Source organism: Mercenaria mercenaria, unplaced genomic scaffold (assembly GCF_021730395.1).
Source record: "Mercenaria mercenaria strain notata unplaced genomic scaffold, MADL_Memer_1 contig_3704, whole genome shotgun sequence".
NCBI classification, from domain to species: domain Eukaryota; kingdom Metazoa; phylum Mollusca; class Bivalvia; order Venerida; family Veneridae; genus Mercenaria; species Mercenaria mercenaria.
Genome location: NW_026461869.1, coordinates 1 through 27465, shown reverse-complemented (window position 1 = coordinate 27465; position 27465 = coordinate 1). Strand labels below are relative to the sequence as shown.

Genomic DNA, 27465 nt, shown 5'->3' with positions numbered 1-27465 from the left:
TTCTGATACATGTGACCTAAGACCATCCCAGTCAGCCTTTTTATAGAGGTGAATTTGTCTCGGTTTTTGGGGCTTTCTTTGGGCAGATGCGTTTGACTGTACCAGACAGCATCATGATCACTGATACCTGGAATTACACTGGTTCGTTTGACAATTGACGGGTTACTCGTCATGAATAGATCTAGGATGTGATTTTCACGAGTTGGCTCCTGGACTACTTGGGTCAGATTAATATGCTATGAAAACAAATATTAAAGAGTTTTAATGATGCAACTAGAAATATTACTTATTGTTATTATTATTACTACATGTATAAACAGTCACAAAAAAGTAGTAGGTTAAAAAGCTCTTATGAGCTTATGTTGTATTGTTGTAACCTCTTGCCGACTTTAAATAAAGCTTACTTACTTACTTACTTACTTACTTACTTACATACGATTTAAAAAGAAAACAGAAATTATAAATATACATATTGTATCAAATTATTATTATTTATTTTTGCAATTACACAGATCACATACATTAGCACACATTATATAGTAAAACAAAGAAAAATAATTCTAACAAATCAATTTAAATAAAATACAGAATTTCTATTGCACAGATTAGAACTTGTCGGCCAAAATCTAAGAACATTGTTCTTCGTCATAAATGTTACAATCAGGCATATCTGTGGCAGAGTTACCTCGCTTGCAAGAAAATAGCAAACAGAAATCAGCAGGTTAATTTTTTTTTTTTTTTTGCATTTGCGATGAAATTAATAAGGTTTTGCATATTTCTGTTGAAAACTGAAATAACTTGAAACCAGTAGAATAAATTGTAGCTACAAGTCATTGCTGTCAACTCTTCCTTTCAAAGAAAATGCTGTCCTGACCTTCGTCTGTGTGGCCTTCACCTTTCATTTTATTAAAAAAAAAAACTTGTTTATATTTTTAAGAGAAAAAATAAATATGCAAATGTTATATATCATAGGAAGGGCAATGTCAAGACAGATATAGTGGTGTTTTTCTCTTTATTGTATTTCTATGATACAAAAAGTTACACGCTTACCCTTACTCTTAGATTTGGCTTGTTGGGATGACCAAAGAGCTATAAAAATAAATAGATCGGCAACTTGAAAGGCATATAGAGCAAATCTCGCAAAGAAAACGTGGCAACTGAATGAGATCTCGTTTACTGGAAGTGACATGTTCTCCACGCGTCATTTTATATGCGAAAGCAATTATTCATCGGTAAATTAAATAGGAAGTGGCTACGATTACGGTACCATAATCCTAGCCTCCGTTTCTAGGAATACGGAAGTTCCGTATTCCTAGACAACCCTATGAGGATAGGCTAGGATTACGGAAATATTTAAGAGGCATCAAATATATATTAGGTTATGCATAAATGATGCTGAAAACTTCTTATTTCAATTAATTACAATAGCGATTTTTCATGCCTATCTTATTTTTTCATGTTATCTATCCGCCATTTTGGGTAAGTATAATCTTAAATGCTATATTAATGGCGGCGCGCGGAAATATTATAGAAATATGAGTGTCAAAGTTAGGTTTAAAAAAATATTCTATACTCGATTTTTTATTTATAACAATATTGTATTTTAAGCCATAATTAAAAATTTGTTTGTTTGCAGTGCTCCGACCGCCCCCATCAAAATCGTCCCGACCCAAATAATTTTTTAGGCAGTTCAGGGGGGCAATTTTTTTTATATATGTTTTGATCCTTTCTGATGCAAAATGCATTTTCAGCAGACGTTTTCCTTTTCGTATTTTGATATACAGCAGATCATTCAACATTTAGTGTACGCGACCATATTGCCGTCTTCGCACGTGTTTCGGAAGTCACAAGTTCCGATCCGAGTGAGAAAGTCGCTCAGACATATTTACTTAGTCTTTCTCACATGATTTTACGGTGACCTATGTATATTTGATAAACAATTAATTTATTATTTTCCAGTAAACAAATGTTTCGGCGGTATATGACCTGTTTGTGTCAGTTCGCCGTAAATCCCAAGTTGAACTCATTCTTTTAATAAACAATGTCGTCTGACACAGTGCCAGGGACCTGACCAATGAGTCAGTCAACATGACCACGGTCTAAAAAATTATTCTGATTTTCTGTTGATTAGTTTCAACATTTAAAAGTTTATAAATTAAACAGACATCTGAATTTTTGATCATGCACCAGAATAATCCGCAACTTGAATGATAACTATTCACATTTTTATGTATTAATTGAGACCTTGTTCGAACACGTAATAAAGCCACATACCTCGATTTTTTTTGTAAATCCTAATTTTCCTTTCCTTGCAAACATGATTTAACTTTTAAATTCCAGTTTTATCCGACACATTTGGTGACAAAATTGCATAAACATCTTGAAAAATACACTGGCACTTGTCGGCTAAGTTCAAAGGAAAGATGGGAATCGGCTAAGTTCAAAGGAAAGATGGGAGTCCACATTTGGCCTTTGATGTAAGATGAAAGGAAGCAGTTTGACAGCTAAATGTTGTGATGGGTGTGATGTAATTTGACCTAATTCTACAAGTACAATTTGTGTATTACCTAATACACTTTGATTTAAAAGGACTGATATGATTTATGGATTTGCAATTTAAGTGCTGTGAACTTTGTTTCTTGTTCCTTACTTAAAGGAACTAAATCATAATTTGACATAATTCAGCTTGTGTTTAAAAGTGAAGCCTTTCAATTCTAAAGCCTTAATTTTCACTAAAATGGAGACTAAATATTAAGCATGAGAAGCTCCACAGCTGGTCACAATCACCCTCTTATACACAGACCTGTATTCAAAGGGTTGGGGTGGAGGGGTTGGTAGGCTTATATGCTGCTCCCCTGCCCCAAGTTGCCCGAGAAGCTACCTTTATTTAACAAAGTTGAACTTGTATCAGAACCCACCATTTCAAACTTGTATTTAAAAAATATTCTGGAATTCGATCTTCTATACCTACTGCCAAATTTTGGACTGGAATCTGGATTTCATATGCAACAACACTTCCTGTGTCCAGATAAATAATATCAGTGCCCACAAAATTTAGACAAAAATGTAACAGTTGGCATCATTTCATTCCTAACAAAGATGAAACACAGGCCATCATTTCATTCCTTTCAAAAGATGTAACAGATGCCACTATTATTTTCATTCCTACCAATAGATGTAAACAGAGGGCACCATTTCATTTCTATTGTCCAAAAGGTAAAAAAGGCCACTATTTCATTAATACAGGTAGCATAGGCCGCCCTTTCATTACTGTCAAAAGAAGTAATAGGGGCCACTATTTCATTCCTGTCAAAAACTGTAACTGAGGCCGCTATTTCATTCCTGTCAAGAGATGTAACAGAGGCCACAATTTTATTAATATATTCTTAACATTTCCAGGGGGATGGCAGCAAACATTCTTCTTTGCCTACCTTCCGCACCCCCATCTCGCCAAAACAGGTTGGACAGCTTAGGCCTGCAGTGAGGTCATTATAAACCTTCTGTCTCTTTCTGTATCCAGATTGATGACATTTGAGTACTCAAAACTTAGACCAAAATGCAACAAATGCCATTATTTCATACATTAAGGGTCTGACAGCATCTGCATGAAGTCAGAACAACTGTCCTGTAAAAGGTTTTAAGGAATGATGGTTCGGAGTGTCCAGATCTTTCGTTGCATTCTTGGTCTATATCCAAAGTTCTGTCATTCAGTTTTAATTTTGATTAATTATAAAATGAAAGATCTGGTTTAATAAATGTCTACATGCAAGTTAGTGCTCTGTGAAATTCCTGGTAGAATTTGTCTGCCATGTATGTTCTTACTCTCTGAAATTCATGAATATGTTTCAATGTCTGCTGAGAAAATTTGTGTACACCGACTTTACACACACACAAAAAAAAAAAAAAAAAAAAAAAAAAATACCTACCTACCTACCCACTCCTGAAAATCTGGGTCGGAGCACTGCAAACAAACAATTTTTTAATTATGGCCTTATTAAAGACCATTTGTGTTGATTTGATGAAAAAAAATGCAGGTATATATGAAACATAGATAATTCTATAATATTTCCTCGCGCCGCCATTAAGATTATTCTAACCCAAAACAGCGGATAGATAGCACGAAATAATAGTAAAAATAAGTAAGTTTACAACGTCATTTATGCATAACCTAACATATATTTGATGCCTCTTAAATACTTTTGTAGTCCTAGCCTATCCTCATAGGGTTGTCTAGGAATACGGAACTTCCGTAATCCTAGAACTGGAGGCTAGGATTACGGTACCGTAATCATAGCCACTGCCAATTAATTATCACCGTGGACATGTCGCAATAACCCACTTATTCTTACTTAATAACAAACAGCTGTCTTACTGTATCTTAATATTCTAATATTTTATTAATCTTATCTGATGCCTGATCTTTTTTTAATGCTTACTAAATAGTTTATTCACAATGATATTTATGCCCATTTATGTCATATGTCATTTAAAATATCTTAATTTTTGTCGTATTTTTATGTATTTGTAAAACGCCATTGAATATGTTTTGCGTAAAAATAGGCGTTTAATCAAATAAAACAGTTTCAGTTTCAGTTTCACCATATGACCACGCTTCTTTTGATGGTAAGAAATGTGTACTTTGTGTCTTAAGACTATTAAATTGGAGACTTAAATCTTTGGAAATATGATGTGAATGGTTGCGAGGAGACACCTATTCCAACACCGGTTTCAATACACAGTAGAATGCTGATGACACTAAATTGCAGAAACAAAACACAAAATATACATTTAAAAAATGTCAGCAAGGCAGTTTTATGCTTTTAAGTGTCAACATATAAATTCATTATCAGAGATGTAATCATTACAAATACATAGTACCTGCACCAAAAAATGTTCCCAACAGATTTCATTGGGGATTTCCTGACAGAAATATGCAGAATAAGTTTGGATGTGACAGGACAGTGACAGTCTAAAGTTATCATGTTGTCCCAAAATGTCCTATTATTTGGACTACACGCTTATGTATTGAGCCACTATTGAGATTTTTTCTAGTGTTGAAGATAAAATGTAAAGGTAAGCTTTATTAAACATCACATAAGTTCAAAAGACAACATGAGCTACAAAGTTCTTGTGGTGACCATTATTATATCTAGTAACAGATTCTTACCTGGGCCTATTTTTCCTCCTAGTACAATGCTTTAATTACTGAGTGCAAAGCAAGATGATTAAAAAATCAGCTTCAGAGTTATTTATATAGTAGACAGAGATTTTTATATACAGTAGAACCCCCCTTACTGGTCTTTAATAAACCAGTGACACGTAGTGCTTGAACTGACCATATGTGATTGTCCATAATGTCTTTTTCACAAATTAAACATTTTCTTCATAAATTATGGTCTGAACTAAAATTGTTTATGATAGAATTATGACCGCCGTCTGCTGTTTAAGTGTTTTATTTCAAACAATTTTTTTCCTGGTCTGAAGCAACCATAAGTTAACCACTAGACCGCCACGTTCCTTATCAATATTTGAAGTGATTTGGCTTCAATGAATTTGTATAGAAACAAACACAGTTGAAACTCCATATCTCAAACTTGTTTATCACAAAATTTCGGCTGTCTCAAAGACATTTTCAAGTCCCGTCCTGAAGTAATTTGCACAAAATACCATTTTAAGTCAAATTTTGGTTATTTTGAGGCAAAACGCTTGATTTGAGGTACCGACATCCATCTGTATTTAATTAATATATATTTTTCAGACTAAAGTGCTGTTTAGTAATCTGTCAACACGATGTTGAGGGTATTCCAGTGCAGAGGAATAACTCGCACAACACAGGTATGTTGACTGCTAGTACTTACCCTTTTAGTGGTAAAAGCCTCCGTGGTATTTTATATAAACTATTATTTTCATTTTATATTTTTCATCTAGAACTAATTTATTATCTCACTCGAAATTTTTTTTTCAAAAATAAAATGGTAAATTATTAGAGTAAATCTCTATTTCTTTGATTAAAAATGGCAATGTTAAAAATTTATTGCATTACATGGGATGTGGAATAATCTGATACGCCTAGTACACCTGGAAACCTAGTTTATATTTTAAAATTTGTCTTTTATGATTGGTAACTTTCATATATATGAAAAAGTTTGAGTTATTTTATACACAGAAGTTGCTGCCTGTCTGTGGATGTAGAAATATCCATAGAGAACCTATAGACGAGAAATGGAAGACAGCTGCTGCTAAAGAACTGAAGGGGAAAGATGTGGAGAAAACGTTGATGTGGAAAACACCAGAGGTGAGATCTATTTTCAGAATAATATGACAGACTAGTCTTAGAATGAAAACTAACCATTAGTTAATTCCAACAGTTTGTTCAGAATTAACCAATCACATGCTGGAGTTTTAGGCAGTGCTTGTAACTCAAATTTTATGACATCAGCTTCATGTTCAGTGACGGCCTCACTCTAGAAGAGTATAATACTGATCACTTAATTAAAGTTCTGTACATGCACAACTGTAAGGGATAATAACTACATCTAAAAGTAACTGTTTTTAAAACTGATGAAGCAAACTCTGTCATTTAAAATGTGATGATGTTTGCTAGAACAGCCTTAAAGCTCCTCAGTGTTCAGTTTTAGGCAGAAAGGACAACTGTGGCTGTGTTGGTAATCAGATTTGCTGCAGGACATTTGGTTGAACTGTTGGTTTTGGATTTTGGCAGGTTTCTGATTGCCATAGAAGAGGATCAGGAGTAACATAAACAAGATTGTACCTAATTTTATATAGCCTGGCTGCTCCTGACATGTTGTGTCTGTGCTGAAGTGTGTCCCACTGCAGTTCATCCCACATATATAAGACTGCACTTGTACATTAATCGTCAGCTATTCACTGAATCATCTCCCTACTGGCTGATGATATAAAATTTACATCAGCAAAGTTAAGGTCATACGATTCTGGAAGAGCCAAGCTAGCTTCCAAAGGCAGTATCTAAAATATGAGGTGGACACCAATGAAGACTTCTTCATGTAAAGGAAGTTAAAGGCATGGCATGACTTTAGCCTGTCTTATCTTATCTTCCCTTTCTTTTCTTTAACTTCCTTATCTAAAGTGATTGGAATTCAGGATACCTAATATTATGACCATTTAAGGGCTGATACTGCACATAAAATAGTATTCGTAGGTAAAACGGATGGGTATGATTGAAAGAAATGTTTTTTAAGTTTACCAAATTGTCAGTTTTAAGGTAAAAAAGTAATATGCTGACATTATGTCATTTAAAGGAGTTCATCACAATATTTTGTGCGCACCACAATCTCGCAGCAAGCGATAACCACTGTAAAGTTCAGGATTCGCCGCCGAAAGTGCATAATTGTTGGATATGCAGCGCATTCGCGCAAAAATATCGTATTTACTGACAATATAGGTCGTGCATCCATGTTTTACCTTTAAAAGTGATGGTGTTTTATTGGAGGAGTAGTCGTAGAAAGTGCTCCAATCGAATACATTGTGGATAGCCAATTTGAAAGTAAACTATTTCGCCCAGTAATGTTGCAGCCGACTCCAAATCAAATAAAATTCCAGAAAATCTTAACGTAGATCTATCTCCTTCAAGTTCAAATGTGACTTCCTAAAAATGTTGTTATACTTTTTTGTGCCCCATCCCGCATTTCACGTAGTAAGACAAGAGTTATGGCCCTTGACAGTCAAATTGTACATAAAGGGTCTAAACATTTGTGTCGCATATACCTCAAAAGTATATGCGCCAAGAGTCATGAAACAACACAAGAATTAAATTCAGCATGCGAAGTTGTGCACCAGTGCTTTTATTTGAGGTTTCACTGAGTAAAAACAGATTTATGTCCCTTGACTTGGTCAAATATATATGTAAATGGCATGTGAAAGCTTGTGTAGCACGTTTCTCAAAATGTATTTGACCTAGAGGCATGCAACCTTAAAGGAGCATTATTCCGCATGTGAGTAAGAAAAATAGTTATAAAACTGATTATAACATTGTGCAATTTGTTTTGTAAGAAAAAAAAATGTTCATAATTTTTAAGTGGGTGGGGTAATGAAAAAATACTTTTGTGGGTGGAGTGAATATTTTTTAATATTTCTTGAAAACAAGCACGGGTTGATATTATTTTTTTGGTTTAGATTTTTTTGTCTTAGTTCTAGCTTACATAATATAAAATTTGGTAAAATTCTGTCCGCTAGATTTTTCATATCATTAAGAAATACTTCGTGTTTTTCTCAGTTTCAGATACTTTCCACATCTGTCAAGAGTAATTTTTCTGAGTAAATATATCTATATGTTGACATTTTATGCATAGTTATAGTGGTTTCATTAATTGTGATGCATAAACAGTAACATCAAAGTGAAACTTTGAATAAATAGTTGTTTGCAGTAGTTTTATTATGACATGTATGTATTGTTTCTTCAGACCAAAATACCGATTTGGTGTTCTTAATAAACTTTGAATATTGAAAAAAAAAGCACGGGTACCTATCATTTTTGTTTTTTATTTTAACTTGTCATACATTAATCTATAAATATGCAAAGTTACAAAAAATTCTGTCCGCTAGAAATAATTGTGAAAAACATCTTTAAAGGGACTTTCTGAACAATGTTTTGTTAGAAAATGTCAACATTATCCAGGTTATTTTTTAATGAAAAGAGAAATGAAGTGTTTATAAAGGCTTTTAGGCAGTATCAAGTTTGTTTATCAAAAAATCACTTAATATGTAGTTTTTAAAATATTTAAAAAAAAAAACTTGTCAGTTTTCTTTAATTTGTGTGGTGTTTTCTTCAGGGAATCAATGTTAAACCAGTCTACACCACTGATGATACACAGAGAACAGACAAAGAAATCCCGGGCTCATACCCATTTACCAGAGGCCCATATGCCACCATGTACACTCACAGACCCTGGACCATTAGACAGGTATATATTTCAGCAAGCTGTTATTTACCTTTCATTGTAATTACTGTAAGAACCTGTCTGTGAAGACCACCCTTGGGAGAGACAAGAAGTGAGCCGTGCCATGGGAAAACCAACATAGTGGGTTTGCGACCAGCATGGATCCAGATCAGCCTGCGCATCCGCGCAGTCTGGTCAGGATCCATGCTGTTCGCTAAGAGTTTCTCCAATTCCAATAGGCTTTAAAAGCGAACAGCATGGAGCCTGACCAGACTGTGCGGATGCGCAGGCTGGTCTGGATCCTTGCTGGTCGCAAACCCACTATGTTGGTTTTCTCATGGCACGGCTCAAGTGGTCTTTTTACCAGGTTAGACTGCAGAGTAAATGACAAAACAAGAAACCAATCTAGCAGTCTTTAGATCCAGATGGTGTTATTTACCTGACTGTATATACACAGGCCACTTATTAATATCAAATACTTTTGTCTTGGGCCTGACAGTTGTTCAATACCAGACTAAGATGATTTTGGAGCTTTGGCATACATAGAGCTCCAAACTTGGCTACCCTATCAGGCCTCAGTCAAACGGCAGCATGTCAGTACATGCGATCAGCTGTTTAGATGGAGTAGAGGCTATGACAATGGCAGATCATCACATTCTGACAGAAATGAAAGGTCACTGTTAATCAAACAGTAGACCAACTTTTTCATGATTATACATCAGCAGATGACAACTAAATTTCATTTTAATGCAAGGCAAATGTTCACTATGACTATTTTACAGAAGATGATTTGTCTGAGGTTATTCATCCTCCCAACCACTATACACCGGTAGAAGTTGGTACAGAATACAAGAACACTGGGTAACTTAACCCTTAGCCTGCTGGTGGCAAGTGATCCGTGCAGTCTGATCATGGTCTGCACTGTTCGCTATTCAGTCAGTAAATGTTCAGTGAACACCTGTTTAAATAATAAATGGTACTGCCCAAATTGAATGATGGACCAGTCCATTTTAGAAATTTAGCAGGGTGAAGGTTAAATGTGATATATAACCTATATCCAACGTTCAAATACACTTGATGTATTTCAGTATGCAGGGTTCAGTACAGTGGAAGAAAGTAACAAATTTTACAGGGATAACATCAAGGCAGGACAGCAGGGTCTCAGTGTTGCTTTTGATCTGGCTACTCACAGAGGGTAAGTCATTTTCAGTTTGCATGTTCTTCCACTTCATATTTTTTGTGAACGTTGTTTTAGCATTCGCAGATGATAAGTCTTACTATTTTGTATGCCTTTGCTACCATTTTATGTGGAAAAGGTGTGTTTAAATTATGTTGATAATAATTTTGTACTGGTAAGAATTGCCAGAAATCTATCGTGTTAAAGTGAGCCCCGTTGAAGTTTGAACCTCAGCTGTTTAAGCAGTAATCTTTGTTAAATGGTATAACCGTTTGTTCAAGATACCTCATGTAACTACCGTAAAATACTTGTGAAATATGAAATTAGAACCTATGCTTCAAGACAAAATGTCATTCAAGGCAGGTTGTGCAATTTTCAGTTGGCCAGTTTATATTTAAGTGGTGCTTTATAACTTCTTTTTAACTACTCTGTACTGGAAAAGTGCATACTGACATTAGAGTGTATAAAACCTTGTGTACAAGTTTCAAGTTTATTTCAAGGTATGATTCTGATAACCCCCGTGTCCATGGTGATGTAGGTATGGCTGGAGTAGCTATAGATTCTGTTGACGACACTAACTTACTATTTGCTGGCATACCTCTGAACAAGATCTCTACGTCTATGACAATGAATGGAGCAGTCCTGCCGATTCTTGCTATGTATGTTGTCGCAGCTGAAGAACAGGTATTGCATTATAGACTGTAGGAAATGTTTAATGAACAGGTGGTTTTGCTTCCTGTTAAAGGGGTATGGCTTAGGAAATATTTTCCTATGTAATTGGGAATAAAAAGTCAGCACATTATTTAGTCACTTCTAGGTAGATTTTAATATGCTCCCTGTGAAAAATCTTGTGTCATTTTTTCAGTAAAAAACTAAATTTTAAAAAAGTGACTACAGTGGGAAATTTTGAAGCCTGCTAAATAGAATATGTCTATATTGTTTTGCTCATGAAAGTAGTCGTTTTGATAGTTTATAGAAAATGATGTCTGTTTTTAAATGTTGTAATATATTAGACATTTACCTTCATTAACTGTAGGGAGCAAAGCAAGCAGAGTTAGCAGGAACCATTCAGAATGACATCCTGAAAGAGTTCATGGTGCGTAACACATATATCTTTCCTCCGGAGCCCTCCATGAAGGTGATTGGAGACATCTTTGAGTACACATCTAAGGTAATAAATTGTACATTTATAAAGACAATTTTAGTCTAACTGTTTAAAGAATAGGTGGAGCTAATTGCACTCACTCGTCTTTAGGCATCTGCACCCCATTTGATTAAGTTTTTGTACATAAGCTGGTATACACAAATACAGGAACATTGTTTGTCTAATCTTTTTTTTTTCTTTTGTCTGAATATCTGTGGTAATATTTTGACCCCATTCTTCAATCAATTCTTCGAATAGTTGAGCGCGCTGTCATCCGACAGCTCTTGTTATAGTTATGCCCCCTTTTCAAGTTTCTTCATTAATTTTATTCCTAGACTTTTGTTAATGACAGTAGTCTGGTGTTGCTCTCCACTGACAGCTTTTGTGATCGCCCTGTGTCCGTCGTCGATGATCTTTAGGTCAAGTTTGAATCTGGGTCTTATGGGGTCAAAAACTAGGTCACCAGGTCAAATCAAACGAAAAGCTAGTTAACACTCCTAGAGGTCACAATTTTGGCCCAATTTTAATGAAACTTGGTCAGAATGTTACCCTCAATAAAATCTTGGACGAGTACGATATCGGGTCATCTGGGATCAAAACTAGGTCACCAGGTCAAATCAAAGGAAAAGCTTGTTAACACACTAGAGATCACATTTTTGGCCCAATCTTAATGAAACTTTGTCAGAATGTTACCCTTAATAAAATCTTGGATGAGTTCGATATTTGGTCATCTGGCTTCAAAAATTAGGTCACCAGGTCAAATCAAAGGAAAAGCTTGTTAACACTCTAGAGGTCACAATTTTGGCCCAATCTTAATGAAACTTGATCAGAGTGTTATCCTCAATAAAGTCTTGGACAAGTTCGATATTGGGTCATCTGGGGTTAAAAACTAGGTCACCAGGTCAGATCAAAGGAAAAGCTTGTTAACACTGTAGAGGCCACATTTATGACTGTATCTTCATGAACCTTGGTCAGAATGTTAATATTGATGATCTTAAGGTCCAGTTTGAATCTGGGTCATGTTGGGTCAAAAACCATATCTTAATGAAACTTGGTTAGAATGTAAATCTTGATGATCTTTAGGTCAAGTTTAAATATGGGTCAGGTGGGGTCAAAAACTAGGTCACTAGGTCATATCAAAGGAAAGGCTTGTTAACACTCTAGAGGCCAAATTTATGACTGTATCTTCATGAAACTTAGTCAGAATGTTAAACTTGTTGATCTTTAGGTCAAGTTCGAATCTTGGTCATGTCGGGTCAAAAACTAGGTCACGGGGTCAAATCAAAGGAATAGCTAGTTAACACTTTAGAGGCCACATTTATGACCATATCTTAATGAAACTTGGTCAGAATGTTAATCTTGATAATATTTAGGTCAGTAGGTCAGTACTGTTTCCAAATCTTAGAGGTTATGCTAGCTATATAAGGTGCCAAATTGTAACAACAAAATACATCAGTCAGATATTAATGTTATCAGTAGTAATAAAGGAGTTACTGTTTGATCCTTCAAGTTTTTAAAGTAGTTCTACATGTTTGAGAAAAGGAAGTGCAACATAGCATCATTTATCTGTCATGTCTGTGAAACATAAAATAAAGCCCAGACCCCTTTAAATGGGAATGTTGATCAAATCATGAATAATTTGATTTGCAATCCTTGTGTTAATTGATAAAACTGTCAAATGTTTCTAATTTTTTTATAAAGTATATCACTTAAGTTGTGTGATTGTGATTCTAAACTCATCATAAACAAAACTAAATAAAACTAAACTTGGACACAGGAATTATGGTCTGTGAATTACTCAAAATTACCAAAATTTTCTGCACTCTAACTTAAGTTGTTCTTATACAGACCTTGCCAAAATGGATCACAATGTATATGGGCATAATATGTCAGCCAGATTTGATAACCGTTAAGGTCATCCCAGGGGCTTTTGAATAATGGCCCTTGAACTACTAAAAATTACAAAAACTGACATTGTCTGGCCTCTAGCTTGAGTAGTTCTAACCAAATGTTCACCGAAGTTGGTCATAATCTTTTCTGGCATAATATCTGAGACAAGTTTGATAACCAGTCGAATAGTTCCTGTCACTCTTTGAGTTATGACCCTTGAATTACTTCAAATTGCTGAAAATTGACAGTGCATCTTAATAACTTAAGCATTTCTTACCTTAGTGTTAGCCAAACTTTGTCATAATATTTATGGGCATAATATCTTGGCATAATGTCTTGGCCAAATTTGATAACCAGCCACTGAGATAGTCCTTGTTCTCTAGAGTTATGGACCTTTAATGAGTTGAAATTGAGAAAATTAGCAACTAGTCTGTTGAAAGTCAAAAGTAATTTGCTGTGATGAGCATAATATTATATTGTGACAGTTTGGCACTTTTGTTACGCTCTGTTTTCTAGCGTCAAATATTGGAAGATGGTGCATATAAATTTGCATTAGGCTGTCCATATATATGTGCGTCTGAGCACACATTTGCATACTTAGGTGGCTGTAGGAACAATAGGTAACTGTACTTTTTAGCTCACCTGTCACGAAGTGACAAGGTGAGCTTTTGTGATCCCGCAGTGTCCATCGTCTGTGCATCCGTGCGTCCGTAAACTTTTCCTTGTGACATCTCTAGAGGTCAGATTTTTCATGGGATCTTTATGAAAATGGGTCAGAATGTTCATCTTGGTAAATTCTAGGTCAAATTCGAAACTGGGTCACGTGCCATCAAAAACTAGGTCAGTAGGTCTAAAAATAGAAAAACCTTGTGACCTCTCTAGAGGTCATAATTTTCAATGGATCTTCATGAAAGTTGGTCAGAATGTTCGTCTTGATGATATCTAGGTCAGGTTCGAAACTGGGTCACGTGCCTTCAAAAACTAGGTCAGTAGGTCTAAAAATAGAAAAACCTTGTGACCTCTCCAGAGGCCATATATTTCACAAGATCTTCATGAAAGTTGGTCAGAACGTTCACCTTGATGATATCTAGGTCAAGTTCGAAACTGGGTCACGTGCCCTCAAAAACTAGGTCAGTAGGTCAAATAATAGAAAAACCTTGTGACCTCTCTAAAGGCCATATTTTTATGGGATCTGTAGGAAATTTGGTCTGAATGTTCATCTTGATGATATCTAGGTCAAGTTCGAAACTGGGTCACGTGCGGTCAAAAACTAGGTCAGTAGGTCTAAAAATAGAAAAACCTTATGACCTTTCTAGAGGCCATATATTTCATAAGATCTTCATGAAAATTGGTCAGAATGTTCATCTTGATGATATCAAGGTCAGGTTCGAAACTGGGTCACGTGCCATCAAAAACTAGGTCAGTAGGTCAAATAATAGAAAAACCTTGTGACCTCTCTAAAGGCCATATTTTTCATGGGATCTGTATGAAAGTTGGTCTGAATGTTCATCTTGATGATATCTAGGTCAAATTCGAAACTGGGTCATGTGCGGTCAAAAACTAGGTCAGTAGGTCTTGAAATAGAAAAACCTTGTGACCTCTCTAGAGGCCATATATTTCATGAAATCTTCATGAAAATTGGTCAGAATGTTCACCTTGATGATATCTAAATCAAAGTCGAAAGTGGGTCACGTGTCATCAAAAACTAGGTCAGTAGGTCAAATAATAGAAAAACCTTGTGACCTCTCTAGAGGCCATATTTTCCATGGGATCTGTATGAAAGTTGGTCTGAATATTCATCTTGATCGATTTCTAGGTCAAGTTTGAAAGTGGGTCACGTGCCATCAAAACTAGGTCAGTAGGTCAAATAATAGAAAAACCTTGTGACCTCTCTAAAGGCCATATTTTTCAATGGATCTTCATGAAAGTTGGTCTGAATGTTCATCTTGATGATATCTAGGTCAAGTTCGAAACAGGGTCATGTGCAGTCTAAAACTAGGTCAGTAGGTCTTGAAATAGAAAAACCTTGTGACCTCTCTAGAGGCCATACTTGTGAATGGATCTCCATAAAAATTGGTCAGAATGTTCATCTTGATGATATCTAGGTCAAGTTCGAAAGTGGGTCACGTACCATCAAAAAGTAGGTCAGTAGGTCAAATAATGAAAAAACGTTGTGACCTCTCTAGAGGCCATATTTTTCATGGGATCTGTATGAAAGTTGGTCTGAATGTTTATCTTGATGATATCTAGGTCAAGTTTGAAACTGGGTCAACTGCGATCAAAAACTAGGTCAGGAGGTCTTGAATTAGAAAAACCTTGTGACCTCTCTAGAGGCCATACCCTTGAATGGATCTTCATGAAAATTGGTCAGAATGTTCACCTTGATGATATCTAGGTCAAGTTTGAAACTGGGTCACGTGCCTTAAAAACTAGGGCAATAGGTCAAATAATAGAAAAATCTTGTGACCTCTCTAGAGACCATACTTTTCAATGGATCTTCATGAAAATTGGTCAGAATTTTTATCTTGATAATATCTAGGTCAAGTTCAAAACTGGGTCACATGAGCTCAAAAACTAGGTCACTATGTCAAATAATAGAAAAAACGACGTCATACTCAAAACTGGATCATGTGGGAAGAGGTGAGCGATTCAGGACCATCATGGTCCTCTTGTTCTTTGATGTCATTCATTCCGTAAGGCTTTTATGTGGCTATTTTTCTCTTACGTGGCTAAAAGAACAGAGAGAACAAAAGAGTAGCCACATAAGTATCCATCATGTAGGAACGTCCGTCTTTATGTATTTCTGTCCATATGTATATGTCTGTCTTTATGCATCTATGTCTGTATGTATGTGTCTGTGTCTGCCAGTACTCAAATATGTATGCCTGTTTGTATCTGTCTTTGTCTATGAATATATATATGAATATCTGTCAGTACATATGTCTCTCCATCCGTACATATGTATGTCTGTCCGTATGTATGTCTTGACAAACTCTGAAACTGAAACTGCTTTATTTGATTAAACGCCTAATTTTACACATAGTATATTCACTGGCGTTGTACATTAAATTAAAAATTTTATGATAAAATATATACATAGTGGTATCAAACAATGAAACACGACATAATTGACAAAATTATTATACAGTGCAAATTACAACATTGTGTATTAAGCATACGTCGATCACACTACATAGTAGAGCATACTCAGCGTTTCTACCATATTCAGTCCACCAACAGAAAAATAATCAAAACCATGATTCAAAGCTTCTGAAAAACAGTGGTTTGAGCTTTTTCTTAAAAGTGTCTACTGAATGAGAAATTCTCACATCTACTGGTAATTTTTTCCATAGTTTCGGCCCTACAGTTTGAAAACTTCTATCACCAAATGTTTTACGTTTTTTAAATGGTACCTCGTAACAACCTGTAACAGAGTCTGACGACCTTAAACTACGTCTTGGTGCTTGTTCCGATAATACTGCAATCAGGTAAGGTGGAGCCTGGCCGATTGAACAATTAAACATGACAGTTAAAATCTTAAATTTAATTCTAGCTTTGATAGGAAGCCAATGTAGTAGGAACAGAGCTTGTTTTGAACTGTCGTACTTGCTGAGTCTTAAAACAAGTTTGGCACACATGTTTTGTATCCTTTGCATTTTCTGAACTTCACACTGAGGAATACCATACAATATTGCATTGCAATAATCTATATGTGAAATGACCAGTGATAATACCAGAATTTCAGTAGCCTCTTTAGTAAGGTATTTTCTGATATTTTTGATTCTAAGATAATTAACCATTGCGGTTTGACATTTTCTCTTGACATGATCCTTAAACCTAAGATTTTCATCTAAGAATGCCTCTAGGTACCTTATACAATGTACTGATTTGATTTTGTCACCAGCAATGTCAATTTCTGTTAATTGAACATTTGTCAAGTTGGTGTCTACTACCGAATAAGATGAATTTGTTTTTTGACGTGTTCATTTTATGTTTGTTTTGTTTCTTTTCTTATTGAACAAATGTTTCAAATTTTCAGAGACGTTTACAGATAATGGTAGATCTGCATGAAAAAAAAATATCAGAATTCACTAGAGTTATGGCTCATTGGCCTCTCAACTTTCAGAACAGGCTTATATTTGATGGGGGCACACATTTGTTTATTCTTTTTTCAAATCTTTTCATGATGTCTCTTATAAAACCAGTATTTAGAAAAGAAGTTATTTAAAGTGCATGTAAATGTTCTGATGTAATGGATTTTAAGTAAGTGCAGTTTGTTGCTTTTTGTTTCAGAATATGCCAAAATTCAACTCTATTTCGATATCTGGCTATCATATGCAGGAGGCAGGGGCTGATGCTGTGTTGGAGCTTGCATTTACTATTGCAGATGGTTTACAGTACATTAGGACTGGTGTGTATACATAGTTGTGTTGTTTGTCATCAGGGATATCAAAAAGTCTTTTTCAGCAGGGAGGATTGGCTACGAATAATTTCCAATTAAAAAAATTCTGACAAATAGGCAGATCAAGAAGCTGACAATCAGAATTTAAGCAGCCAGATTGTTTTGCACATGAAATTCATTGTTCAGGGAACAGATAAAAGTATGTTCATCCCTTATGCAGGATAAAACTGAATTGAGAAATAAAATGCTACTGGGAACAATGAGCAACTATCAAGGTATTTGATTTTTGTAGAATTTTAGATAAAAATATATAAACAGTGCATTAATTTTATACATGAATATAATATGTTGGGTTGCCATTAACAGCATCAGAGTCATCTGGCATGAGGGGTGCCTGGGTGGGTTTTGCTGGCATGGGTAAAATCACTGGAAATGCCAGTTTAGTGTGCAAGAAATGTAATATTTATATGTTTGTCAATAAAATATGAAACCATGATAAATAAATTTTCTATGACAGTGAGATGAATTTAAAATTTCCATCCACTAAAGTCTATTCAACCTGGATAGATAATGTAATGAACTAAACAGTTGTTTATTCTATTGTAGACCTTTCTTCCTGATTGAATTGTTATTTGTCTGCTTCAAAATATTATGTTTTTGTGATACTATAATAAAGTACTTTTCTGAGGATTTTCATGTTCAGGTCTATACCAGTATATCCTGTTCTTTCTTCAGGTATCGAGCGAGGTCTGAATGTGGACAAGTTTGCACCAAGACTGTCATTCTTCTGGGGAATTGGTATGAACATGTATATGGTGAGTCTTAATGAATAAACATTATTCTGGCTTTCCATAGTTTAGTGGTTGAGACAAGCTGATTTTGAACTTTTAACTGTTGTCATCAGATATATTAGAAAATCTCAAGGGTCAGAAATCAGGTTAGGAAGCCGTCACACTGTATGGTTGATTGTTTTTTCCAGTATGTCTATAATAGTTAATGACATACATGAAAATTGTCCTATTAGCTCATTTAGTTTGAGAGTAGACTGAGTGGTAAGATGTTAATTTATGGAAACCAGGGGACTCAGGTTTGATCCACTCTCTTCTAACTTGTTACTAGTGTTCATTTGGAAAAAAAAAAAAGGTTTGCAGTGAGATGTTTCCAACTAAAATGCCTAAACCATTGACTTTCAGAAGACAGCAATTTTTGTACATGAAACAGTTTTTTTTTGCCCCCGAAGGGAGGCATATAATTTTTGAACCGTCTGTCGGTCTGTCAGTCTGTCGGTCTGTCCGCAATTTTGGTGTCCGGTCCATATCTTTGTCATCAAAGGATGGATTTTCAAATAACTTGGCATGAATGTGTACCACAGTAAGACGATCTGTGGCGCGCAAGAACCAGGTCCGTAGCTCAAAGGTCAAGGTCACACTTAGACGTTAAAGGTCATTTTTCATGATAGTGCATTTGTGTCCGGTCCATATCTTTGTCATCCATGGATGGATTTTCAAATAACTTGGCATGAATGTGTACCACAGTGTACCACAGTAAGACGATGTGTCGCGCGCAAGACCCAGGTCCGTAGCTCAAAGATCAAGGTCACACTTAGACGTTAAAGGTCATTTTTCATGATAGTGCATTCATGTCCGGTCCATATCTTTGTCATCGATGGATGGATTTTCAAATAACTTGGCATGAATGTGTACCACAGTAAGACGACGTGTTGCGCGCAAGACCCAGGTCCGTAGCTCAAAGGTAAAGGTCACACTTAGACGTTAAAAGTCATATTTCATGATAGTGCATTGATGGGCGTGTCCGGTCCATATCTTTGTCATTCATGCATGGATTTTAAAATTATTGGGCATAAATGTGTACCACAGTAAGATGACGTGTCGCGCGCAAGACCCAGGTCTGTAGGTCAAAGGTCCTAAACTCTAACATCGGCCATAACTATTCATTCTAAGTGCCATCAGGGGCATGTGTCATCCTATGGAGACAGCTCTTGTTTTCAGCTGATAATCATTTACTTAAAACTATCCACTTGGAAAGCATAAGGTATCTTTCTAGAAAAGAAATATCATTACTAGTATTATATTTATATAATTATGCAATTTAACAGGTAATTTTCTTTTATTACAGGAAATAGCCAAGTTGAGAGCTGCAAGAAGGCTTTGGGCACATCTGGTGAATGAAAAGTTCAAACCTCAAAACCCAAAATCTCTGCTGCTAAGAGCCCACTCCCAGACTTCAGGCTGGTCATTGACAGAACAGGTATATTTTCTGTCTTAAGAAAACAAGTGGTTCGGGGCTCTGTGGGACAGACAGTTCCCAGCCTCTTAGGAGTTTGTTCTCAGACTGGCCAATGATGACACAGTTAACAGTGTCAGTTTACCATATCACTTAACTGTGAAGGGTTAGTCATGGAAATCATAGTGTAAGGAAGTGATCCGTTTCACATACACGTACATTAAAAAATAGTCATTTGACAGTTTATCTGCTTCTGTGTTCATCAAGGCTTAAAGTCTGAAACTGTGGCTTAAACTTCAAAATGCTAAATTTTCTTTTTGCTTCTGTCTGTCTTACAGTCCCAAGAAATAACAGTACATTTTCAGAGTGGAGTCATGAAGGTCATGAATTACAACAGTTGATTTTACTAAAAATCTCAAAAAAGCATTTGTTGATCTTGGAAACCAACTTTTTGCAGCAAAATTGTCAGTTGTTTATTAATATTTAGAAGTGATTACAAATATGGAAACCGTGACTCAATATATTTCCAGGATCCATACAACAATATTATTCGTACATGTATTGAGGCCATGGCAGCTGTATTTGGTGGTACTCAGTCATTACATACAAACTCTTTCGACGAGGCCCTTGGACTTCCTACACCATTCAGTGCTAGAATTGCAAGAAACACACAGATCATTCTGCAGGAAGAATCTGGCATCACAAAGGTACTTGAGTTGAACGTAGGATTGTTTCTATTTTGCTGATGTTGGTAAGTAGGTCTATCGGTCGTTAGATTATTTGGTTTCAGTATCAAAAGACAAGTTTGGCCAACTGCTGCAAAAGTTCAAAGGATGATTGACTGCGGTAAGCAGATGACCCATACTGTTTTGGGGGTAACTAGGTCAGAGGTCAAGGTCAGAGTAACCTGAAGACTAAAAATGATTTTCTTTCAATAACTGGAGAAGGCTTTCAGCTGTGACATTCAAAATTAATAGCATAATTGCCTGTATTCAGAAGAGAAAAACCCTATTGTCCGAAGCTATTAGGTCATGGTCAAAGTGACATTAAGACTAAAATGGTTAATGATCATTGACTGGAGAATGATCCTGTCTACTTCCATTAAACTTCATAGCCCACTTCTCTGGATTCAGACTTCAGTGGATGATCCCTATCATCTTTTTGGGTCATTTGGTAAAATTTCAAGGTCACAGCCTACTTTAGGTTGAAAATCACATGCCCAGTTAACTCTGATACGCCATTGAGTGGGTTGGGGTTTTGGGTTGGGGTTGGGGGCAGGGAGAGCAGGCACTTTTATTTATGAACAGCTCTTTTGATCTGTTTCTTAAATCACAGCCCCATGTATTTTTGGACAATCTAGGTATAAAATGAATTGGAACCACTGTCTTACCCTGAGGCAATTTATAGGGTCTGAACACTTGATTTTGCTGTAATTTCATGACTGCATTAGGAATAAGTGTTTCGATTCCATGCCTCATGTTTTTAGCTCACCTGTCACGAAGTGACAAGGTGAGCTTTTGTGATCGCGCAGCGTCCATCGTCCGTGCGTCCGTCCGTAAACTTTTCCTTGTGACATCTCTAGAGGTCACATTTTTTGTGGGATCTTTATGGAAGTTGGTCAGGTTGTTCATCTTGATGATATCTAGGTCAAGTTCGAAACTGGGTCACGTGCCATCAAAAACTAGGTCAGTAGGTCTAAAAATAGAAAAACCTTGTGACCTCTCTAGAGGCCATATATTTCACAAGATCTTCATGAAAATTGGTCAGAACGTTCACCTTGATGATATCTAGGTCAGGTTCGAAACTGGGTCACGTGCCATCAAAAACTAGGTCAGTAGGTCAAATAATAGAAAAACCTTGTGACCTCTCTAGAGGCCATATTTTTCATGGGATCTGTATGAAAGTTGGTCTGAATGTTCATCTTGATGATATCTAGATCAAGTTCGAAACTGGGTCACGTGCCTTCAAAAACTAGGTCAGTAGGTCTAAAAATAGAAAAACCTTGTGACCTCTCTAGAGGCCATATATTTCATGAGATCTTCATGAAAATTGGTCAGAATGTTCACCTTGATGATATCTAGGTCAAGTTCGAAACTGGGTCACGTGCCTTCAAAAACTAGGTCAGTAGGTCAAATAATAGAAAAACCTTGGGACCTCTCTAGAGGCTATATTTTTCATGGGATCTGTATGAAAGTTGGTCTGAATTTTCATCTTGATGATATCTAGGTCAAGTTCGAAAGTGGGTCACGTGCCGTCAAAAACTAGGTCAGTAGGTCAAATAATAGAAAAACCTTGTGACCTCTCTAAAGGCCATATTTTTTATGGGATCTGTATGAAAGTTGGTCTGAATGTTCATCTTGATGATATCTAGGTCAAGTTGGAAACAGGGTCATGTGCGGTCAAAAACTAGGTCAGTAGGTCTAAAAATAGAAAAACCTTGTGACATCTCTAGAGGCCATATTTGTGAATGGATCTTCATGAAAATTGGTCAGAATGTTCATCTTGATGATATCTAGGTCAAGTTCGAAAGTGGGTCACATGCCTTCAAAAAGTAGGTCAGGAGGTCAAATAATGAAAAAACGTTGTGACCTCTCTAGAGGCCATATTTTTCATGGGATCTGTATGAAAGTTGGTCTGAATGTTTATCAACTGGGTCATGTGGGAAGAGGTGAGCGATTCAGGACCATCATGGTCCTCTTGTTATTTTTATGTAAATGAGATGAAATATTAAGTCCTGTTTGGGGTCGTATAACCTGTGCTATGTTAGTGCGCAGTGAAATCCAAATCAGTCAATCTTAAATAACATTTGATTTGGTTATTTGACCATACAGGTTTTTTTAATACCGGTATATTTGCTTGAAGTAATGCACAAGGTCATGTTCATTCAAAATAGCCATTTTGGCCAATACCATGAAATTTTATGTTAAGAGTTTAATGGCTTTAAACTATTTGACCGAAGCTATCCTGCAGTAACTATAAATCAAATAAATTTTGAGTACTACTTGTCTTGTAAAATATTTATAATTTCTTGTTTTGTTTCGCCAGGTAGCAGATCCCTGGGGTGGATCTTACATGATGGAGAGTATGACTAATGAAATTTATGAGGCAGCACTGAATGTTATCAATGAGGTAAACCTAAGTCATAACCTTTTTTGTTGCATCTAGTTGTGATAATGCAGTAAGAATACAAAGACAGCTTTGGTGAAATAATTGTCACATTTATATACCTGTAAATGTGCTGTAAAAATAAGGTCTTAGATAATACAAATGGATGGAAATAAAAAACCTTTGTTGGGCTAGTGAAGGCTGAAATCTGTTCTGTGATTTTCATGTATCTGGACTATTTTCAGCATTAGTTCTTTGTTTCTGAGGAGTTACAGTCACATTTTAGAGAATATGTGCAGGTATATAATAAAAGTGCCATTATAACAGCTTGATCTGGAATATTTTCGGCTCTCTTGGATTTAACCAGGCCAGGTCAAATGAATGTCTTTCTTTTAAGCACTATTTCATTACAGTAGGGTATGAAAAGTGGACAGAGATTCTGTACTATATTTTTAGATAGAAGAGATGGGTGGAATGGCCAAGGCTGTTGCCTCTGGTATGCCTAAATTAAGGATTGAGGAATGTGCAGCAAAAAGACAGGCTAGAATTGACAGCAATTTAGGTAATGCATTTAAAACATTTTTTCGTGATGAATCCATATGTCGGCCATAGGAATCACTTAATCCAAAAGCAGTTGCTTCCATAGCCAGGTATTTTTCATGCATTCAGGCCAAACTATATTCTTTAAGGTTTGAATGATGAATATAGAAATCTGTACAAATCAATTTTTGTGTTTCTACTCTGCTTACAGCCTGCTACATATAATCAAAAGTGCAAACGTTTCATTTCTGCTTCTTATCAGCTTTTCCAAACTGTAAAATCAGTACAATTTGTAGCAGACTGATAATGCTTCTATAAGAAGAAGAGCGGAGACATATTGTTTTTGCCCTGTCCGTCCGTCACACTTCATTTCCCAGCAATAACTGGAGAACCATTTGACCTAGAACCTTCAAACTTCATAGGATTGTAGGGCTGCTGGAGTAGACGACCCCTATTGTTTTTGGGGTCACTCCGTCAAAGGTCAAGGTCACAGGGGCCTGAACATTGAAAACCATTTCTGATCAATAACTAGAGAACCACTTGACCCAGGATGTTGAAACTTCATAGGATGATTGGTCATGAAGAGTAGATGACCCCTATTGTTTTTGGGATCACTACGTCAAAGGTCAAGGTCACAGGGGCCTGAACATTGGAAACCATTTCCGATTAATAACTAGAGAACCACTTGACCCAGAATGTTGAAACTTCATAGGATGATTGGTCATGAAGAGTAGATGACCCCTATTGATTTTGGGGTCACTCCGTCAAAGGTCAAGGTCACAGGTGCCTGAAGATTGAAAACCATTTCTGATCAATAACTAGAGAACCACTTGACCCAGAATGTTGAAACTTCATAGGATGATTTGTCATATAGAGTAGATGTCCGCTATTGTTTTGGGGGTCACTTCGCAAAGGTCAAGGTCACAGGTGCCTGAACATTGAAAACCATTTCCGATCAATAACTAGAGAACCACTTGACCCAGAGTGTTGAAACTTCGTAGGATGATTGATCATGAAGAGTAGATGACCACTATTGTTTTTTGGGTCACTCCGTCAAAGGTCAAGGTCACAGGGGCCTGAACATTGAAAACCATTTCCGATCAATAACTAGAGAACCACTTGACCCAGAATGTTGAAACTTCATAGGATGATTGGTCATGTAGAGTAGATGACCCCTATTGATTTTGGTGTCACTCCATTAAAGGTCAAGGTCACAGGTGCCTGAACATTGAAAACCATTTCCGATCAGTAACTAGAGAACCACTTGACCCAGAATGTTGAAACTTCATAGGATGATTGTTCATGCAGAATAAATGACCCCTATTGTTTTTAGCTCACCTGTCACATAGTGACAAGGTTTGCTTTTGTGATCACCCTTCGTCCGTCGTCCGTCGTGTGTCCGTGCGTGCGTGCGTGCGTCCGTCCGTCAACAATTTCTTGTCTGCACGATAGTGGTTTCATTTATGATTTTGTTTAAACCAAACTTGCACACAACTTGTATCACCATAAGATCTCGGTTCCTTTCTTGAACTGGCCAGATCCCATTATGGGTTCCAGAGTTATGGTCCCTGAAATGGCCAAAATCAGCTATTTTGACCTTGTCTGCACAATAGCAGCTTTATTTATGATTTGATTTTTACCAAACTGGCACACAACTTGTATCACCATAAGATCTTGGTTCCTTTCTTGAACTGGCCAGATTCCATTATGGGTTCCAGAGTTATGGCCCCTGAAAGGGCCAGAATTAGCTATTTTGACCTTGTCTGCACAATAGCAGCTTCATTTATGATTTGATTTTAACCAGACTTGCACACAACTTGTATCACTATAAGATCTTGGTTCCTTTCTTGAACTGGCTAGATTCCTTTATGGGTTCCAGAGTTATGGCCCCTGAAAGGGCCAGAATTAGCTATTTTGACCTTGTCTGCACAATAGCAGCTTCATTTATGATTTGAATTTAATCAAACTTGCACAAAACTTGTGTTGCCATAAGATCTCAGTTCCTTTATTGAACTGGCCAGATTCCTTAATGGGGTCCAGAGTTATGGCCCCTGAATGGGCCAAAATTAGCTATTTTGACCTTGTCTGTACAATATCAGCTTCATTTTTGATTTGATTTTAACCAAACTTGCACACAACTTGTATCACCACAAGATCTTGCTTCCTTTCTTGAACTGGCCAGATTCCATCTTGGGTTCAAGAGTTATGGCCCCTTAAAGGTCCAAAATCGGCTATTTTGGCTTTTGCAGCCATTATAGAGACTTCATTTATGGTTTTATTTGATACAAACTTCCAAAATATCTTCAACAACAATAAATCTTGGATTCCATGACAAATCAGATCCAGTTGTAGGTTCCAGAGTTATTTTATATCTGATTACCTCCCCTGATTGTAATCAAAATGGATTTATATCAGTAAGTACTTACAGGACTTATTTGAAATTTCATTATTGTTATTAGTTGGACTGAGACAATCAGGGTAGATAACTATGGACTGATTTTATGTCAAATTACCTCCCTTTATTTCAAATTAAAATGGGTATATCTCCGTACCTAATGAACATACTGATCTGAAATTTTATTTATGCCAACATATTTATTTGGCAGATCCTTCTTTTGTTCACTTACAATATTTTTTTTAATTACTTCCCTTTTATGTTACTATAAATAGCTTATTTTTAGTAACTTTTTTATTATTGGCCATAGGGAAAACCCGAGACCACTTTTCTGTGGTACAACATGGATGGTACCTCCAATTTTTAGGTGTTTTTTGACATATCTATACCTTGTAAGAATTATTTCCTTCTTTTTGGTTAAATTTCTTCCCTTTGTTGTTCCTGTCCTTTGGATTTAGATATTTTTTCTGAGGACCTTCTTGTCCTCAAGTGCAATGATAACAGGTGAGCGATATAGGGCCATCATGGCCCTCTTGTTAATTACTTCCCTTTTACGTTACTATAAATAGCTTATTTTAGTAACATTTTTATTATTGGCCGTAGGGAAAAACCGAGACCACTTTTCTGTGGTACAACATGGATGGTACCTCCAATTTTTAGGTGTATTTTGACATATCTGTACCTGGTAAGAATTTTTTTTTCTTTTTGGTTAAATTTCTTTCCTTTGTTGTTCCTGGCCTTTGGACTTAGATATTTTTTCTGAGGACCTTCTTGTCCTCAAGTGCAATGATAACAGGTGAGCGATATAGGGCCATCATGGCCCTCTTGTTGGGGTCATTCCATTAAAGGTCAAGGTCACAGGGGCCTGAACATTGATAACCATTTCCGATCAATAACTTCAGAACCTCTTGATCCAGAATGTTGAAACTTCATAGGATGATTGAACATGCAGAGTAGATGACACCTATCGATTTTGGGGTCACGCTGTTAAAGGTCAAGGTCACAGGAGCCTGAACATGGAAAACAATTTCCGATCAATAACTTGAGAACCACTTGACCCAGAATGTTGAAACTTCATAGGATGATTGAACATGCAGAGTAGATGATCCCTATTGATTTTGGGGTCAGTCTATTAAAGGTCAAGGTCACAGGGGCCTGGTCATGTAAAATCATTTCTGGAGAATAACTTGAGAACCACTTGACCTAGAATGTTGAAACTTAATAGGATGATTGGACATGCAGAGTAGATGACCCCTATTTATTTTGAGGTCACTTGATCAAAGGTCAAAGTCACAGGAGCCTGAACATGGAAAACAGTTTCCGATAAATAACTTGAGAACCACTTGACCCAGAATGTTGAAACTTCATAGGATGATTGAACATGCAGAGTAGATGATCCCTATTGATTTTGGGGTCAGTCTATTAAAGGTCAAGGTCACAGCGGCCTGGTCATGTAAAATTTCTTGAGAATAACTTGAGAACCACTTGACCTAGAATGATGGTTGGACATGCAGAGTAGATGACCCCTATTTATTTTGAGGTCACTTGATCAAAGGTCAAGGTCACAGGAGCCTGAACAGTGACTTGAGAACCACTAGGCCAATAGTGTTGAAATTTAGCGGGATGACTGGACATGCCAAGTAGATGATC

General features: G+C 36.4%; 1 protein-coding gene across 1 annotated transcript; it reads left to right on the top strand.

Annotated features, from left to right (window-relative positions):
* Positions 1 to 662: 662 nt before the first annotated feature.
* LOC128553321 (methylmalonyl-CoA mutase, mitochondrial-like) lies at positions 663 to 23442 on the top strand (the record flags this gene model as incomplete). The annotated part of the gene is given in 13 exon segments (XM_053534456.1): positions 663 to 721; positions 5759 to 5835; positions 6167 to 6295; positions 8811 to 8942; positions 10007 to 10113; positions 10596 to 10779; positions 11132 to 11266; positions 17423 to 17540; positions 18267 to 18346; positions 19668 to 19799; positions 20306 to 20482; positions 22821 to 22904; positions 23337 to 23442. Coding segments are annotated over 12 exon segments (1429 nt in total), but the record flags the coding sequence as incomplete, so codon positions are not given.
* Between the last annotated feature and the right edge of the window lie 4023 nt (positions 23443 to 27465).